The 17,269-nt window shown below is 45.9% G+C and overlaps 2 protein-coding genes across 2 annotated transcripts in view; both read right to left on the bottom strand.

Moving 5' to 3' along the window:
- LOC142466841 (uncharacterized) overlaps nucleotides 1-17,269 on the bottom strand; it is a 755,003-nt gene that overhangs the window by 273,631 nt on the left and 464,103 nt on the right. The gene's annotated exons all lie outside the window — the stretch shown is intronic.
- LOC142466991 (uncharacterized) lies at nucleotides 1,849-3,445 on the bottom strand. The gene is made up of 2 exons (XM_075572628.1): nucleotides 3,380-3,445; nucleotides 1,849-3,016 (listed from the first exon to the last, which is right to left on the bottom strand). Exons 1-2 carry the CDS (start codon nucleotides 3,426-3,428, stop codon nucleotides 1,857-1,859), a joined length of 1,209 nt encoding a protein of 402 aa, XP_075428743.1. The 5' UTR covers nucleotides 3,429-3,445; the 3' UTR covers nucleotides 1,849-1,856.

The raw sequence follows: 17,269 nt of genomic DNA, 5'->3' as shown, positions 1-17,269 counted from the left end.
AGTGCCGTCTTTCAGGATAAATTGTTTTTCCGGGGCAATCTTCCAGAAACCATAGGTGTGTTGTAGCTTATCCTGGTCACGTTCAAAAAAGTCATTACTTGATAAAGTGAATCTTATTGAGGAATTAAAATTCCGTGCATGCTTACGGTCTTGGTAATAAGGATATTTTGCTCGAATGAAATCATCGATTTGGCGTGTGCTTGCTTTCTGTCCGCGACTGTTCAAGATGGCTTCACAGATCATGTACTTATACCCTAAAAGGGGATTAATATTGTTAACGAATTCATCAGCCATGTCTGAGTAGCACAAAAGCTGTGTGCAGGTCTGTGTTATTTGCTCATCAAAATGAATGTGCTGAATGGCTAACAAACTCCTGTTTTTCCTTGTCAAGGTCAACAAAAGTAACTACTTTGACTCCTTATTTCAAACGCCAATTGGATTTGTTTGTCTAATTGGGTTAACAGTTGTGGTTCGTGATATGGGACTGTGGGAGAAACATTTCTCCTTCTTTTATCTCGTTTGTGAAAAACATCCCTAGACTGTGAATGCGTTCACATAGTGTTTTTTTGAAAACTAACAAAGAACAGTGTGTGAAAATATTTCTTAGCCAGGCATATCAGTAAAAACACACCTGCAAAAAGAAATGTTTTTTCCCCGCTTACATTTCTGTGTGTATGTGAAAGTCTGGTTAACTCCCTGTCTGCATGAGTTTAAATACGTGTGTATATATATATATATATATATATATATATATATATATATATATATAAATATATCTCTTATAAAAATATATATATATTTATATATAATATTTTTTTTTTTTTTATATTGCAGGAGTACACACAACATTGATGGCATTAAGTATACCTTGTATGAAACCTATTTAAATGGTGAGAAACATGATTGAATGAAGTAATAAACATTTGTTTAAGCACAATACTGTTAGAGTCTCATACTTAGGATATTTCTCAAACATTAGGCCTGTATTATTAAAATAGTGTTTTCACAAGGAAGCATGAAGTGTATTAGTTTGTGTATACCAGTTTATATAGTACTATATATATATATATATATATATATATATATATATATATATATATATATATATATATATATATATATATATATATATATATATATATATATACACACACATACACACATATATATATATACACATATATATATACACATATATACATATATATATACACATATACATATATACATATATATATACACATATATACATATATATATACACATATATACATATATATATACACATATATACATATATATATACACATATACATATATATATATACACACTCACACACTCACACACACTCAGTGTGTGTGTGTGTGTGTGTGTGTATATATATTATTATACATTCTGAGATGTTATAGAAACGAACACACAACTGATTAAAGGACAAAATTACAATGGCCAAGCAAGGCAAAGGTAAGTAATAATTTACACATAATCCTGCTGTACACGTACAAGAAAGATGTTTGCACTTACTTAGGTGTTTTAATAATTGCATGTGACTAATATGCATATGCAATTCTTACATCAATTAACACACCCAAATGCAATGTTTTGCTGCAAAGTCAATGGCAGCTTCTCTAAACTTAGCAACTGGCTCCTGGTGGACCATTACTGAACAGACGATTACAACATAAATATTTATAACACAATTAATTATGAGTGTTAACATTTCCAAAACTTCACGTGTACAAGAACATAGTTGAAAGTTTGGAAACAACACAGTCTTCAGCATACATACAATAGTAATTAGATAATCTGAAGTCAACAAAACAAGGCCAAACACATATTTTCTGAATTATAACATTTATTTTTTTTGTTCCTTTTGCGAGCGAGTAACAGGCCTGCTTGTTGTCTCTTGAATTTTCCTTTTTCTTTTGCCACCAACTTTAGGCACAACAGAGCCACTTTGAGTGGCCTCTGGCACTTCACGGGCAGGGCTTGTGGCCAGTGACTGTTCACCTACGGGGCTTGTGGCCAGTGACTCACCTACAGGGCTTGTGGCCAGTGACTCACCTACAGGGCTTTTGGGCAGTGATTCACCTACAGGGCTTTTGGGCAGCGATTCACCTACAGGGCTTTTGGGCAGCGATTCACCTACAGGGCTTTTGGGCAGCGACTCACCTACAGGGCTTTTGGGCAGCGATTCACCTACAGGGCTTTTGGGCAGCGATTCACCTACAGGGCTTTTGGGCAGCGACTCACCTACAGGGCTTTTGGGCAGCGACTCACCTACAGGGCTTTTGGGCAGCGACTCACCTACAGGGCTTTTGGGCAGCGATTCACCTACAGGGCTTTTGGGTAGTGACTGTTCACGGACAGGGCTTGTGCCCAGTGACACATGTGAGCAAGTTGGTAGACACTGCACAAGTGATGGTTGGTCTGTTTCATGTGTGTCTTGTTTTGTTTTTGTCGCCTCCTTTGTAGGTGTCTGCTGCTGAATTTGTACAGATGGCAGCGGTAGGATGTCATCAGGAACCTGCACAGCAATGTCTGCTACTTGACCGGTAACATTTGGGCCTGGTGAATGAATATCAGATGAATGTGGTGAAAACTGACCTGCATGAACAGATCCTGGCTGGGAGGTGTTGAATTGTGGTACATTAGTCATTCTCCAGTAATTAGCTTGTGTTTGCTGAACAACTAATGCTTCGAATGAGGTGTTGATTTTTTGCAACTGTTTAGGCACTTCAATGAAGACTCTGTGGAGATGTGCCAATTGTGATACTGTTTCTTCCTGCAGTCCAATCATCCTTTCCAGCACTGTCATCATGTCTGAATGGCGACGATTTTCTGCGTCCACTATTTTTCCCTCTGAAGCTACAATTGCATCGTATGTGGAAGTTGATGGACGATTTGGCGGTACAACAGTTTCTATTGGCACCTCTTCATGGTCACATGATTGTATTTCAGTCTCTTCTGTGGCGTCATCCTCATCATACTCATCATCCTCATCACCATGATGTTCTAAAAAGAAATGTACACATTATTAAATGGCATGTTAATGTATGCTGTGTTACTATGTAATTGTACTATGTCCTAAGTAACACCTAACATGTAAGCATACGTTTTATAACCTCATTAAAAACTACCTTGACTTACGAATAATGTTTGGACTCAGTATGAAATATGAATGAATGAAAAGTTGCTCTAAACTCAGAAGTCCTACATGATAATTAACATCACTAACACAATACATGTTGCCTTACACTTAATTTTCACTGACACTAAGTAATCCTATTTAAAGAAGATGTGCAAAACAAATAATGCACATGACAACATAACATATAGAAGAGCACATATTATATGGCCAGCAAATGATACACTCACCTTCTAGTAGTGTTGAGCTGGCTGACCCAGGTGAAGACACTTGTTCCATCTCAGGTGACACATGTCCTCCAGGGGCAACTATATATAACAATAACATAAGTTTTACATTTACATGTGTAAATATTGAACAAACACTTATTGTATGTTCTGTATTTATGATTAACTAACAACATCAGTTCCTTAACCGAAAATGTGTGTGAAAGTGAACATAAATAGTTGTAATAACACTGTACATGCCTGTGTACTTAGAATTTTTGAGTTCCCTAACATACAACATACTATGTTTCTGCAGTAATGCGTGAGGATAAATAGATTAAATGAGTACATAAAAATCATATGTTGTGTAGTGATATCAGTATCATAATGTACATAACTATCATGAGATGACCATTCACAATGGTTATCATGAAGGTGGTCATATTGCAAAAAGTGTTGTTTTTGGTAGAGGATATGTGTGGTACATTAATCGAAGATGTGGCACACCTGAATGTGGCTGTGACTCAACAAGACAACACATGCAGTGTGTGATAATGTGTCTTTCATAGTAGTTCAACTATAGATATGAGTGAACTAATGTGTGACGTACGCTTTGATAAGTAATGAGTTGTTGGGGCATTTAGTAGCTAGAGTTAAGCTTTCAAATGAGTGTGATTAACTTCAGTTGTGCTATTCAGGTTGTAAGAAAGGTATTCCCTTCCCCAAAAAGCCTAATCAGCCACACCTTTCAATGACTTGAAACAGGTGCAAATGGTGTGAACTAAGTTGACCGTGAAATGAGGCTGTAATTAGTGTGTGTGCTGAACCCCACCCCCTCTGTTGAAGTGTATGCTGTGATGAGATATTAATTGCAGCTGCTTTAACACAATGGTAGATGAGCTAAGTAGTCATCTGCAGTGTTTAAGTTATGAAAACAATGACATAACATATGCTACGTGTGCCTCATTATGCTGTCTGTATATGACATAAAGCAAAAATGGACCTTTTCATAAGCAACTATAGATGTGTTAGTGCCAGTGATGTTTGTAGGCCGTTACATGCAATTTCTTTGATGCATGCTTAAAATAGGCAGTAATGTCATGTTTGTCGGAGTAAAATCAATAAAATACACAATAACATGATACATATTTCTGTTCTGTACCTGTAGCTACTAATAATTTCTCATGAACATGTGTTACACGTGTACTACCCTGTTGTTCCCCATCTTCGCCCACCATCAATTGCTTCCACTGCAGCTATGCATTTTGGGAATTCACATGTAAATGAGCACGCAATGGCACGTGCTATATTAGTTACTGCTTTTAGTAGGACTACTACATATATGTCTATTTTGAGATATATATATACAGAATCAGACATATACATATATAGATGCAGGTATGCTTATATTGTGAAGACAGTATAAAAAGCAGTGTAACTATGCAAAATAACTGTAAGCAACGACACGCCTAGTACAGTAATATTTATCACCTGCTGGAAATTGTGACGGATAAATTCCAATGTCACGGTCACCAGCCAAGCCTTCCACGACGACGGTAAGTAATTTTGGCCGAAGCAGCTCCTCCAATGGAGTCAATATGAGACGTTGTGGTGTGGGCCCACCTCCAGTGCCAGTAGCATGCACGCGTTGGTGTTGTATTTTCTTTTTCAATTTGGACCTAATATCATCAAATCTTTTCCGACAATGATACTTGTCCCTGACACTATTCCCACAGGCATTGACACCAATGACTATTGTGTCCCACATTTCTTTTTTGCTTGCTGCACTTGTCCGCCCTTGAAAAACATATAAAAGATATGAGGTAAATGAATAATAATATAAGCACCAGTTTCCTACACTGCTAGCTGTTCCAAGTGATATCAAACATGCTGTTTTATGTGTAATATGTGCAGCACATGAGCATTCACTACTAAACCTATACATGTAAGCAAGGTTGCATTCATATTGTATGCAGTTCTGGCAAATTGACCGCCTGTGTTTATTTGTCCTTGTAAGGCATGATAAAAAGCTGTGTTTCCACACTAATGAACATAGAAAGATATTGTGTACCCATATTTGCATATGAACAAAACTCAGATGACCTAGGATCACATGTATTTGAATAATAAATGTAAAGTTACACTTACCTACTAAATGTCCATATATACTGTCATAGTGCTCCAGAATGCCAGTGACAAGAGCCCTATTTTCCTGGTCATTGAAGCGAGGATTACGTGGCTTCTCCACACGTTTTTTCCGAGCAGGTTTAGGGTCAGAGCTTGGCTGGTGCTGACTGGACTCTCCTTCTTCCAATGGAAGAGCCTCCAAAAGCTGGCCACCAGCAAGCACGCCACCACCAGACACCCCATCAGCAACTGCGCCACCAGCAGCACTCCCAGCACCAGCACTCCCACTCCTAGCACCAGCACTCACACTCCTAGCACCAGCACTCACACTCCTAGCACCAGCACTCACACTCCTAGCACCAGCACTCCCAGCACCAGCACTCCCACTCACAGCAACAGCACTCCCACTCCCAACAACAGCACTCCCACTCCCAGCAACACCACTCGCAGCACCAGCACTCCCACTCCCAACAACAGCACTCCCACTCCCAGCAACACCACTCGGTGCACCAGCAACATCACTCCCCTGAACAGAACGTTCACTCCGACGCGTACTCGCACGAGTAGCACTCCCACTCCCACCAGCATCACTCTTCCCACGCTTTGCGGGCATACTTCCAGCACTCACAAAAAACAGACAAGAAATGTACAGGCAATCACACGACCCACTTCCACATATAAAACAAGACAAAGATGTCAACAAAACAACAAAGGACAAAGCTCACCCAATACACAACAAGTCTCTCAGTCAATATGCAAATGTTCAATCGTCCAGCTCTGTGCGTCTCTCTCTCTCTCTCACTCCCAACAACACAGAGAATGATTAGCAGTACACGTTGCCTTTAAATATGGCGCGCAATCAAAAACATGCTTGTTTCGCCTGATTCAGCAAGATTTGTGATTGTGCAACCTAACAGCACCCCGCCACGCACGCCGATACACCTGTGTGTGATCGGCTCATCATCGTGAGAGTGGGCGGATTTGTTTTCGGGTTGATTTTGAATGTATTCGGCACTTACTGCATACGGAGAGGGAAAAACGCCAATAACATGACTAATCGATAAGCTTGCCGATTTCACATAATCGTCGCTTACTGCATGAGGCCCTTAGTGTTGCCAGGTGTCAAGTATTGAATTGGACTGACCTGTATTTTAGGGTGACCAGATTTTCAAAATGAGAAAACGGGACACTTAAAAAAAATTATTTATAAAACAATGTGCATCACGTCACGCACCCCGTTGCCATGACAACGAGACACTAACGTCAGGCAGTGACATGTTGCCTTGACAATGTGGTATCACGTGATGCCTCGTCACCATAATGCGTCCTGTTGTCATGTCAACTTGATGCTGCGTGACGTCACGGAGCGTCTCGTTGTTATGGCAATGTGCATTACGTGACGTCGCGCAGCCATGTTGACGGAATTTGGAGGGGAGGATACAGCCAAAGGCAAGATAAATATATAATAAATAGGCAACCCTGGCTGCAGTGTGTGTTTCTGTATACAGAGGTGGGCCCTGAAGTGTGTGTTTCTGTATACAGAGGTGGGCCCTGCAGAGTGTGTGTGTGTGTGTGTGTGTGTGTGTGTGTGTGTGTACAGAGGTGGGGGCTGCAGTGTGTGTTTGTGTGTACAGAGGTGGGGGCTGCAGTGTGTGTTTCTGTATGCAGAGATGGGCCCTGCAGTGTGTTTCTGTATACAGAGGTGGGCCCTGCAGTGTGTGTTTGTGTGTATAGAGGTGGGCCCTACAGTGTGTGTTTGTGTGTATAGAGGTGGGCCCTACAGTGTGTGTTTGTGTGTATAGAGGTGGGCCCTGCAGTGTGTGTTTGTGTGTATAGAGGTGGAGGCTGCAGTGTGTGTTTGTGTGTATAGAGGTGGGGGCTGCAGTGTGTGTTTGTGTGTATAGAGATGGGGGCTGCAGTGTGTGTTTGTGTTTGTCTAGAGGTGGACCCTGCAGTGTGTGTTTGTGTGTATAAAGGTGGGCCCTGCAGTGTGTGTTTGTGTGTATAGAGGATAGAGGATTTCACTATCAGAAATCAATAAAACAAACCACTTTGCAGCCTGAAATCTGAATGTACTTTCTAATCTCTACTGTACTTAATAAAAAATGTATACATTAATTAAAATTACATAACTAATAAAGATATTAAAAATAAATAAATAATTAATTGACATTAATTAAAATTAAATAAAAAATGAAGGCATTAATTAAAATCAAGACATTTAAAAAATGTGACATTCCTCATTCCTGACCTTGTGGCTTGTGTATGTAATATTACAATTTGCTAAATAAATAGGGGAAATGGGGTTGTGTATTACAAATATACAGGTGCGTCGACGAGTATTCTAACACTTGCTTTGGAAATTCTGGGGCAATATCCAGGTAACGCTGCCAACATTTCAGTGACATTTCTGCAGACAGACTAATGGCCCATCGGATTAACATTGCGGGGGTCCCTGGCAGTCCCATTCAAACTGAATGGGACTGCCTGGGACCCCTGCAGTGTTAATCCGATGGGCCATTAGTCTGTCTGCAGAAATGTCACAGAAAATGTTGCAGCATTACTGGGGTATTGTCGGCGATTGCCCCAGATTTTCCAAGGCAAGTTTTAGAATACTCGTCGGCGCACCCGTATGTTACTACTTACAGTACTTATTAGCTCTGCTAGGAGGTGGATTAAGAAGATAGACTAGACCAGTGATTCCCAACCTTTTTTGTTTGGAGGAACCCTTGAAGTATTTAGAAAAATCTCGGGGAACCCCTATCTGGCTGACACATATTAGGCCGCGCTAATAGTGCTGGCGACGTCGTGTCAAAACAAATGTATTGACACCATCGCGTGCGCTTATAGTAGGAGCGGCAGGATGGCACGACGGCTTGGTCGCAATTGCTGGAAGTCACTTCAATTTGATTTTTCCAGCGACCACAGCATGACATCAGCATCGCCGGCACTATAAGCACAGCCTTAGGCCCATCTCTCTTCCCCTGCATCTCCCATCTCTCCCCCCACCTGCATCTCCCATCTCTGCCCCCCACCTGCATCTCCCATCTCTCCCCCCAACCTGCATCTTCCATCTCTGCCCCCCACCTGCATCTCCCATCTCTCCCCCCCAACCTGCATCTTCCATCTCTCCCCCCCACCTGCATCTCCCATCTCTTCCCCCCCACCTGCATCTCCCATCTCTCCCCCCCCCAACCTGCATCTCCCATCTCTCCCCCCCAACCTGCATCTCCCATCTCTCCCCCCACCTGCATCTCCCATCTCTCCCCCCACCTGCATCTCCCATCTCTGCCCCCCACCTGCATCTCCCATCTCTCCCCCCCAACCTGCATCTTCCATCTCCCCCCCACCTGCATCTCCCATCTCTCCCCCCCACCTGCATCTCCCATCTCTCCCCCCACCTGCATCTCCCATCTCTGCCCCCCACCTGCATCTCCCATCTCTCCCCCCCAACCTGCATCCTCCATCTCTCCCCCCCACCTGCATCTCCCATCTCTTCCCCCCCACCTGCATCTCCCATCTCTGCCCCCCACCTGCATCTCCCATCTCTCCCCCCCAACCTGCATCTTCCATCTCTCCCCCCACCTGCATCTCCCATCTCTCCCCCCCACCTGCATCTCCCATCTCTCCCCCCACCTGCATCTCCCATCTCTCCCCCCACCTGCATCTCCCATCTCTCCCCCCCCCCCAACCTGCATCTCCCATCTCCCCCCCCCAACCTGCATATTCCATCTCTCCCCCCCACCTGCATCTCCCATCTCTCCCCCCACCTGCATCTCCCATCTCTCCCCCCCAACCTGCATCTTCCATCTCTCCCCCCAACCTGCATCTTCCATCTCTCCCCCCAACCTGCATCTGCCATCTCTCCCCCCCAACCTGCATCTTCCATCTCTCCCCCCAACCTGCATCTTCCATCTCTCCCCCCCACCTGCATCTCCCATCTCTCCCCCCACCTGCATCTCCCATCTCTCCCCCCACCTGCATCTCCCATCTCTCCCCCCCACCTGCATCTCCCATCTCTCCCCCCCAACCTGCATCTTCCATATCTCCCCCCCACCTGCATCTCCCATCTCTCCCCCCCACCTGCATCTTCCATCTCTCCCCCCCACCTGCATCTGCCATCTCTCCCCCCCACCTGCATCTCCAATCTTTCCCCTCTACCTGCATCTTCCATCTCTCCCCCGCCTGCATCTCCCATCTCTCCCCCCCACCTGCATCTCCCATCTCTCCCCCCACCTGCATCTCCCATCTCTCCCCCCACCTGCATCTCCAATCTTTCCCCTCTACCTGCATCTTCCATCTCTCCCCCGCCTGCATCTCCCATCTCTCCCCCCCACCTGCATCTTCCATCTTTCCCCCGCCTGCATCTCCCATCTCCCCCCCACCTGCATCTCCCATCTCTTCCCCCCCACCTGCATCTCCCATCTCTTCCCCCCCACCTGCATCTCCCATCTATCCACCCCCACCTGCATCTCCCATCATCTATGCCTCTCTCCACCCATATGCCTACCTCAGGCGGCTGCGGTTTTGGTGGAGGTGGGTTCGGCAGATGCAGGAGACTGTGGCACGCGCTCACTAGCAGCAGGCACAGGAAGTGAGCGGGCTCTGGGGGGGGGAGAGCAGGGGGGAGAGCAAGCCGGGGTGCTGGGGGGATAGCGAGCCGGCGACCAGGTGCCGAAGGGAGAGCCGGGGTGCCGGAGGGAGGGCCCGAGTGCTGAGGGAGGACCAGAGTGCCGGTGGAGGAAAGCCTGGGAGAGTCAAAGTCCCGTCCCCCAGCATCCTCCTACCTTCATCCAATCCCCTGATGCCAGGCATTCTAAAGCCCCGCCCCCGGCCTCCTCCACCAATCCCCTGCGGCCTGGCATGTTCAGCCCTGGCATTATGAAAATACTTACCGACCGGGTTACCGCATCCTCGCCGCAGCCCCCGTGCACCGCAGCCCCATGGACATTTTCGGGATGGACAGGCAGCTGGGACAGGACAGAAAAAAACGGGACTGTCCCGGCAAAACCGGAACATCTGGTCACCCTACCAATAATTACTTTTAATAATCTTTAAAAGCCCGTTTGTAAACACGCTGCGCTGACACTTGAAAGGGGTTTGATTTCTTTTGGCTGCTCCCTATCTGATATCCGTGTGTGTTCCACACGAGTTTGCACAGGCAGAGCCCCCTCTCTCACCAACTTTATTGGCTCTCTGATAAGGGCAGGGTGGGCTAAGGGTAAAGAAATTGATTGAATAACACTTCCTCGACTCAGAGGCCCCCAAGAAATGCAATTTGTCACGAATTCCCCCGAAGAAGAAAAAGTAGCCGAACCTTTGCTCTTGGCATGGTTAGATTTGACTAAGGAAGCTAGAGTCATCGGTCGCTTTTACATCATAGGGGGGGGGGGGTGTTATCAGTGAAATCCTTCACTCCATTGTTCATCAGAGGGGGATCAGGATGGGTCCCCCGCAACAAAGGGATCCTGTATCCATGCATTACAAAATGATATTGCGGATGGGAGACACAATGAGATCCTTTAGTTGCTAGGGAACAAGATGGAGATAAAGAAGCATCAATGGCTCACAGCAACGAGAGGGGAGGAAAGGCAACCCTCCCATTGTCCCCATTTCACATGTCCTGTACCTATAAAAATGAGACATACTGTACGCTCCCCTGCCAAGCTCAGCACCCAGAGCCACACTATTATACATTGATATTACCGTATTGGCCCGAATATAGCACGACCTCGCACACAACCCGACTCTAACGGTCTGAAGGTGTTCTACAAGAAAAATAAAAGGGGCAGTTTTCGGAAGGACACAGAACTACATTCGGACCAATACGGTATTTATTTTATTTCCACTGGGAAACTGACGTCACATCTACACTAGTGAACAAAGCGTCCCTCGTGCCTACAATACGGCACGTTATTTAGTACACTTCTCCATGTTGTTTCTTCTCAGAAGTATGGGCCATTTAGGTAAATCGTTTGGACAAAACATTTCACTTCTGAGCACAGTCTCAGACAGGTCTGCCCTTCCCCATTATCTACGAGCATACAGTGCCTCCAATGCAGCTAGGGATTCTGGGTAATGACTTGCAAATGAGCACACCGTGTCACCTTTTGCTTCAACTCCATTTTAACATGGATCCCTATAAGCGTATGCCTGCCGCATCACACAGCTTGTCCAGCACAGACTGGGTTAAAGAAGTGCAGAGCCAGTAACCCTGCTCACAGACAGCTTGTTTCCACCTTTTGTATCTCCTCCGCATGAGGCTGGTTATACTGGCTGTGCAACATGAAGATGGGAGAGGTTTCAGCCACACATGAGATAAGTTAAATGTGTAAACTAATTGATGTGAAATATGCACAAATCTATACAGAGCGTGTATAAAAGTGTATGGAAGCTTCTAGATCAACCTTAACATGCTATATAATAGAGCGGCGGTGCGCAAACAGGGAGGAGGGAGATTTTGCTGGTTGCAGAGGTCCCGGGCGCGGCCGGTTGCAGAGGTCCCGCGCTCGTCCCCAGGCATTTAATTTAATACCGGCTGGATCGCGTGAAGCCCCTGCAACAAGGAAACTTACCATGATTCAGATGCGTCTCCATGGCAACGCGGCGTCAAATGACACCGCAGGGTCATGTGACATGGCGTCGCTGGCATCAAATGACACGTGACCCCAGAGAGTCATTTGACATATCTGGAAGGTAGGAGGGGGGGGGCGGCGCGAGACCGGGGGAGGCCTGGCAGGGGGGCGCAGCTTCAAAAATTTGCGCTCCCCTGTAATAGAGGTAATAATATGTGAAAAATAATTAATATATATCTATAACAAAAGATTTGATTCTCATGCTGTGCTTAAAAGCTGTGTTAAAAGCGAGCATTAGCTTATAAGGGTTCCATGTAAAAATGGATTTCAGGCAAAAGGTGACACGGTGTGCTCATTTACATGTCATTTCCCAGAATCCCTTGCTGCAGTGGAAGCACTGTATGCTGGGTGATAATGGTGAAAGGCAGGGCTGCAGACCTGTCTAAGACACATGAATATGCTCCCAAGTGATATTCTTTATTTGCTATATGCTATAGTTGTGGATAAGAACACTGGCAGAGAGGCAGGCAGGATAATTACACACAATTGTGATAGTGTGTGAGAAAACCCAATCCGCATGAAGGCCCCTTGTTTTGGTGTCAAAGAGTCTTATCATTCTGAGCTCACGTTTTCCCGTTCTTGGGGGCGTTTAAACATTCCATTGAGGATTTAGATTTTTAAATCATTTATGGAATGATCTGGCTGTGAGAGGTGATGTCCCACAGGTGAGAAGGAAGATACTGCTATCAGGTTTAGCACACCTCCCCAGCAGTGCAAGATCTTTGCAACACTTTCCTGTTTGGGATCATTTGTTGTCAATGTTCCCAGCAGTTTGAGCTGCAAACTGTAACAATAGATATTACCGTAGTAATATAGGGATACATTGTAGCTGCTGAGTTACACTGACTGAAGCAGCCATTATGTTAGGCGGAGATTACAGTGCGAATACACTAACTCTATCGGGCTGGCCATAGTGCGCACAAGCGAGGGAGAGCATTCGCGCGGCAGGATTTTGAGTGACAAATATTTTTTTTTCCGCGCGACGGCTGCGTCTCATGAGAGGTTTAGCCAATTTAGGGCGAACCAGCCTGGTGATGTCATGGTCACGCCTCTCCATCAGAGTGCAGGTCCATGCGGCTCCATGCGCTACGTCGCACGCACACGCGCGCCGGCGCTATAAACGAAGCCTGAGGCCGCGCTTATAGACCTTGATACGGCGTGACGTCATCCGTCGCCGTTGTAGCAGCGATTTTTGCTTATAGCGTTATAGACAAAAGACGGCGACCGGGGGGAGGGGCGTGGCCTTCAGCGGTTCGCCCTCATTGGCTGAACCACTCACGTGGTCGCTGACGTCACGCTGACGTCTCTGAAAAATCAATTTTTCATTAACTTCCAGCGATCGCGACCAGGCCGTCGCTCCGTCGCGCCGCTCCTACTATAGGTGCACGCGATGGATTCAATACACTTGTTTGACGCGTTGTCGCCGTGACTATAAGCGCGGCCTAACAGGCGCACCCAGCGCTTGTCAGCCAAGGTACGAATGTAGAATTATACATCGTCACATGGTTTACATACAGTATTAAAAATAAAATAATAATTGGAAAGTAGTATCGCTGCTTTAGTTGTGAGTAAAAACACTTCTGGATTGAGATAATCATCACAACCACACGAATCATACTGTGGTGTGGACAAAACAGGACACTTATTACACAAGACTTACCCAAGCTGGGCATCGTGTTGCTGAACTGAGAAGGTCACCGTGGCTGCACCTTTATATACCTAAGCCATTGTGATGTCACCTCGGCAGGTCACAGAGTGTCCAAGTCAGAAGAACAAGACTTGAGCGGAGCCCTACTACTCTCTCACTGACCATTAGGTATAACCCTACTAAGGCAATAAGCGAGGGGTAGATTATCAGCCATTAACTCGGCCACATAGGGCAGTGGGTACGTTTGGGGAATTCTTGTCTTCCACGTTCAGTAATCGCCATACACATTATTATGATGGCCACCTGGTTCCCTATCCCTGTAACGGGTCCATCCGGTCAGTGTGGGGCTGTGGTTTGTGGGCGAGGACAATATTGGAGAACAGATGAAGTTAGTCGCCAAGCATCAATGTATCGAGGTGCTTGGCTCCAGTTCTGCCCCATCTTGTGATCGCCAATAGGCCATGCACTTAATAATGGGATTTATCAGTCAGGTGGAAACGAGTCATCAGCTGCACCCACCATCGTTTCACTGATCTGTACGTCTAACACTATTAAAGCAATAAGGCACTTCTTGGTTTGGTCATGTGTATGTTTTGGAAATAAAGGCGTCCCTGGTTCTAATTTGGAAAGCCCCAAATCCTTATACTATGGCTGTGTTCTCCTATTATGTAGGGTCAGGTGTCACAGGTTCCAGAATAAATCCCTCTCCCATGTGATAAATGCACATTTCTACATAGCTCGGGGCTAATGTCACTGCCTTCAACGTTCAGATTCCTCCTGGTGGCCTTGGGTAAGTCACTTTAGCTCTGTGTGCCTGAGGTACCAAACTTAGATTGTAAGCTCTGCGAGACGAGGATTCCTTGTACTTGCAAATAAATGTATGTACTGCACCATGTACACTGTCAGTGTTACACAAGAGTAAGCCATCAAGCCGGCCCTGCTCCTAGGAGCAAAGTGTACTAATGGCAGTGACATGGTTAAGGGGTCAGTCCCTCATAGGAGCAAAGTGTACTTATGGCAGTGACATGGTTAAGGGGTCAGTCCCTCATAGGAGCAAAGTGTACTAATGGCTGTGACATGGTTAAGGGGTCAGTCCCTCATAGGAGCAAAGTGTACTAATGGCTGTGACATGGTTAAGGGGTCAGTCCCTCATAGGAGCAAAGTGTACTAATGGCAGTGACATGGTTAAGGGGTCAGTCCCTCATAGGAGCAAAGTGTACTAATGGCAGTGACATGGTTAAGGGGTCAGTCCCTCATAAGAGCAAAGTGTACTAATGGCAGTGACAGGGTTAAGGGGTCAGTCCCTCATAGGAGCAAAGTGTACTAATGGCAGTGACATGGTTAAGGGGTCACATCTGGGGGATTTATGTATTTTTTTATAAACTAAAATCTGACAGCCAGAAGTATTTTTTTTTTAAAGTTATGATTACGACGAGCAGAGACTTGGGAGGGGGTTAGATGTCCTCTGGCTGCTCCTTTCTGTCCGATGTCCCTTTGTGTTCTACAAGCGTTTGCACAAGTCACCCCCTCTTATTATTTTTATTGGCTCTCTGATCAGGACAGAGTGGGCTAAGGGTAAATAAAACACTCCATGGACAACCCTCCCCCCCACCCCCCGCACCTATCCTGAGCGACCTAAGGCAAAAAGACAGCCAAAATCTTTGCTTTTAGCACAGTGGTACTTGTTAAAGAAAGCTAATTACATGGGTAAATAATTAATTTCTAAAAGGCTGTTTCTTTGGTCGGCTACGTGGGATTGCACCTTTAATATTCAGCTTCGTTCCTGTATTCTGAGAAGCCTGATTTGCGCTGAACACGTACAAATAAAATCCCCCCGTTTCTAGACCCTTGACCCAGTTCTAAAGGACATAGGCAGCAATCCAAGGGTTTGCAATGATCAGGCCCGAAATTGTGCAACAAAGCGGCAGCAGCTCATTATAACCCAGCCTTAGGAACACAGGCATTCCGGCGGTCTCCAAGGCCCGAATGGCCCACATCCCCATGAAGATTCAGGCATCTGAGGAAATTAGATGACACAGAGAAAACCCACAAAGTTAATCAGTCTTTAGTAGACTGAACTGGCCTTGATAACTTTCCCCTATTTGATAACTAACCAGAGCCGTTCTGGCCACACGACGCCTGTTCCCTGTTCTGGCTGTCTGTAAAATGGCCAATTTATGTCAAGATTGGCTTGTTGACATTCAAAGCATTAAAGGACCTGGGTCCCAGCTATCTGTAAGAAGCTTTGAGTTCCCTACTGTACACTCCCATTCTCTCACTTGGATCTGCAGATGTAGGACTGCGAGCAGTTCCCAGAATCTCCGTGACTTCCTTTGGCGCCCGAGCGTGCAGCCACGCTGCTCCCACTCTTTGGAACAGTCTGCCTCGTGCAGTTACAGAGGCCCCCTCTCTGGGAATTTATAAACACAGGCTCAAGGCCTCCCTGTTTACCCAGGCATTTAATGACTGACTTTAGGTGCCCTTATGATGTACCTTGTAACGTATGTGCCCTGACACTTTAGGGGCCCTTATGATGTACCTTGTAACGTATGTGCCCTGACACTTTATGGGCCCTTATGAAGTACGCGGTAACGTATGTGCCCTGGCACTTTAGGGGCCCTTATGACGTACCTGGCAATGTATGTTCCCTGGCACTTTAGGGGCCCTTATGACGTACCCGGTAACGTATGTGCCCTGACACTTTAGGGGCCCTTATGATGTACCTGGTAACGTATGTGCCCTGACACTATAGGGGCCCTTATGATGTACCTGGTAACGTATGTGCCCTGACACTTTAGGGGCCCTTATGATGTACCCGGTAACGTATTTGCCCAGACACTTTAGGGGCCCTTATGATGTACCTTGCACGTCATGGGCACGTGCTTATCTTCTAGGGGCAGATCAGGCTGACTACTCTGAAGGTCCTGCCAGCCCTATCCAACATGAAAGTCGAGCTCCCTCCACTTCCGTTTCCAGCATGCGGGCACCGGCCGTGTCATGTGATCCCTCCTGGAGCCATCACATGACACGGAAGTGCCAATGGACCAGTCGGAACGCCTTACAGCTTGTTGACTTGAAGACGTCTTATGCAATAGAGCAGGGGGCGGCCAACTCCAGTCCTCAAGGGCCATCAACTGGTCAGCTTCTCAAGATATCCCTGCTTCAGCACAGGTGACTCAGTGGCTCAGTCTTCGACTAGCTATGCTGGAGCAGGGATATCCTGAAAATCTGACCTGTTGGTGGCCCTTGAGGACTGGGGTTGGCCGCCCCTGGAATAGAACCATCTAGGAAAATGGGCCCTTCACAATTTCACAAAGACACGTTGAGTCTCCTAATCCAGTTATTGTTCAGTCTTTGTAAAATCGTTTGACACGGCCACCGTAAACCCATAACTCAACTATGGGTTTGTGGCCGCATCCCTATAGGAGAAGGGGCCATTCCCGGGGGTGGGGATTTTCAGGGACTGACCCTTTCAAATTAAGTTTAGAATAACCCATTTGCTGT

This window comes from Ascaphus truei, chromosome 15 (genome assembly GCF_040206685.1).
Source record: "Ascaphus truei isolate aAscTru1 chromosome 15, aAscTru1.hap1, whole genome shotgun sequence".
NCBI lineage: Eukaryota > Metazoa > Chordata > Amphibia > Anura > Ascaphidae > Ascaphus > Ascaphus truei.
The sequence above is the reverse complement of the archived record's forward strand: the minus strand, read 5'-3'. Positions and strand labels throughout refer to the sequence as shown.

What these genes read in the sequence shown, in the direction of transcription:
- LOC142466991 (XM_075572628.1), bottom strand. Translation starts at nt 3,428, where the DNA reads ATGGAACAAGTGTCTTCACCTGGGTCAGCCAGCTCAACACTACTAGAA. An exon ending in CAGCTCAACACTACTAGAAG is followed by an intron (nt 3,017 to 3,379) that starts GTGAGTGTATCA and finishes ATTTCTTTTTAG; the next exon opens with AACATCATGGTGATGAGGAT.